This window comes from Gekko japonicus, unplaced genomic scaffold (genome assembly GCF_001447785.1).
Source record: "Gekko japonicus isolate JY-2015 unplaced genomic scaffold, Gekko_japonicus_V1.1 scaffold1411, whole genome shotgun sequence".
Classification (NCBI taxonomy): domain Eukaryota; kingdom Metazoa; phylum Chordata; class Lepidosauria; order Squamata; family Gekkonidae; genus Gekko; species Gekko japonicus.
This window is the reverse complement of record NW_015170323.1, coordinates 366278-367644: the sequence shown is the minus strand read 5'-3', so window position 1 is coordinate 367644 and position 1367 is coordinate 366278. Positions and strand designations below refer to the sequence as shown.

General features: G+C 55.0%; 1 protein-coding gene across 1 annotated transcript in view; it reads right to left on the bottom strand.

Annotated features, from left to right (window-relative positions):
- The window catches only part of HAUS5 (HAUS augmin like complex subunit 5), a 22172-nt gene that overhangs the window by 11461 nt on the left and 9344 nt on the right, over positions 1-1367 (bottom strand). Inside the window, exons 10-12 of the mRNA XM_015418095.1 lie at positions 941-1072; positions 748-826; positions 478-623 (exon numbers count right to left, since the gene is read on the bottom strand). Of these exons, the coding sequence (XP_015273581.1) occupies positions 478-623; positions 748-826; positions 941-1072 (357 nt within the window). The remainder of the gene's footprint in view (positions 1-477; positions 624-747; positions 827-940; positions 1073-1367) is intronic.

Sequence of the window (1367 nt, the reverse complement as noted above, 5' to 3'; positions counted from 1 at the left end):
AACATTGCTTGTGACTGACCCAAGGTCACACCAGCAGTTGAATGTGGAGAAGTGGGGAATCAAACCCGGTTCTCCAAGATTAGAGTCTGCGGGAGGTTCGAAAGGCACGGAAGCAACAGGCCAGCCTGAACAACAGCTCCCGGGGTCCAGGTGTGTTAGGGTAGGGCGTGGCTACGAAGAGCAGAAGAGAGTGGAACGTAGGACAGGGACCAGCAGTTGGGCTGGGTCTATAAGTAGGGAGGAAGAGGAGACGGGAGGAGGCTGGCTGGAGAGATAAGGTACAGGAGCAGAGTAAGAAAGGGAAAACCAAGCCAGCCTGGAGAAGGGAGAAAAAGAAACCAACGAAAGGGACAGGACTTGGCTTAGGGAGGGTTGTGGTTCTTCTCCCTTGTAATGCCTCATAGCCCTGAAATGAAACTAACCACCCCTTCAGCACCCTGTCTCTGGCAGGGGCAACCACGGCAGGGCGTTTCTCACCTGGCCAAGATGGAGCGCTCCGAGCCGTCAGACAGAAGACGGTGCATCTCCTGGACGATGACTCCGAGCTGCGCCGCAAGCTGCTTCTGCTTGGCCTGCAGGGGGAGCTGCTGCACGCAGAGCATCTCGCACTCACTCCAGCCTTCCTGCCGGCGGAAGAGATGAGGAAGGGAAGACTGAGCCGCAGGTGAGGGGCCACCACCAAGAAACCAGCATGCTCACACAACCTGGACTCTTTACCCTTCTGTTGGGCAACGGCTGAGCACTCACCTGTATAAGTCCCTGGACGGAAGGCAGGTCGTCCGCCGCATCCGAGACATCTTCCAGGTGGGCGCTGGCATAGCGGAACCTGGGCACGGGACAGAATGGGCAGACCTGAAGACCCCGGCAGGCATCCGTAATAATTTCCGCTGAGGGGAAAGGGTAGGAACGCTGCCTCCCTCCCCCCCAGGGCGGGACCAACTTGAGTGCTTCCACGTCACGAGGGATGTCGATGCCGTCGGTGAGTTCCTGCAGCTGGTGGGTGTTCTGGAGGGCCAGGTGCTCCAGGGCCGAGAGGATGTGGGCAGGCGGGTGGGAACCAGCGATCTTCTGCAGAAGGGAGACACGGAGTTATGGGATATGGCAGGGCTCTACAACGTGGTGTCCGTGGGCACCATGCTGCCTGCCACCACTCAGGTAGGGGTGGCCTTGGGAGGGCCCAGAGTAGAGATGTGAAGGCCCGGGAACAAAACGGAAAAATTCGGGGAAAAAAACATTTTTTCCTGAAGCCTTTTTTGTTTTTTTCTGAAAAATTGGAAAAATTGAAAAAAGAAAAGAAAAAAATTGATTATGGAACGTTTTATTTTAACATGATGAATAAAATATTTTAAGACCAGGTGTTCAAATAT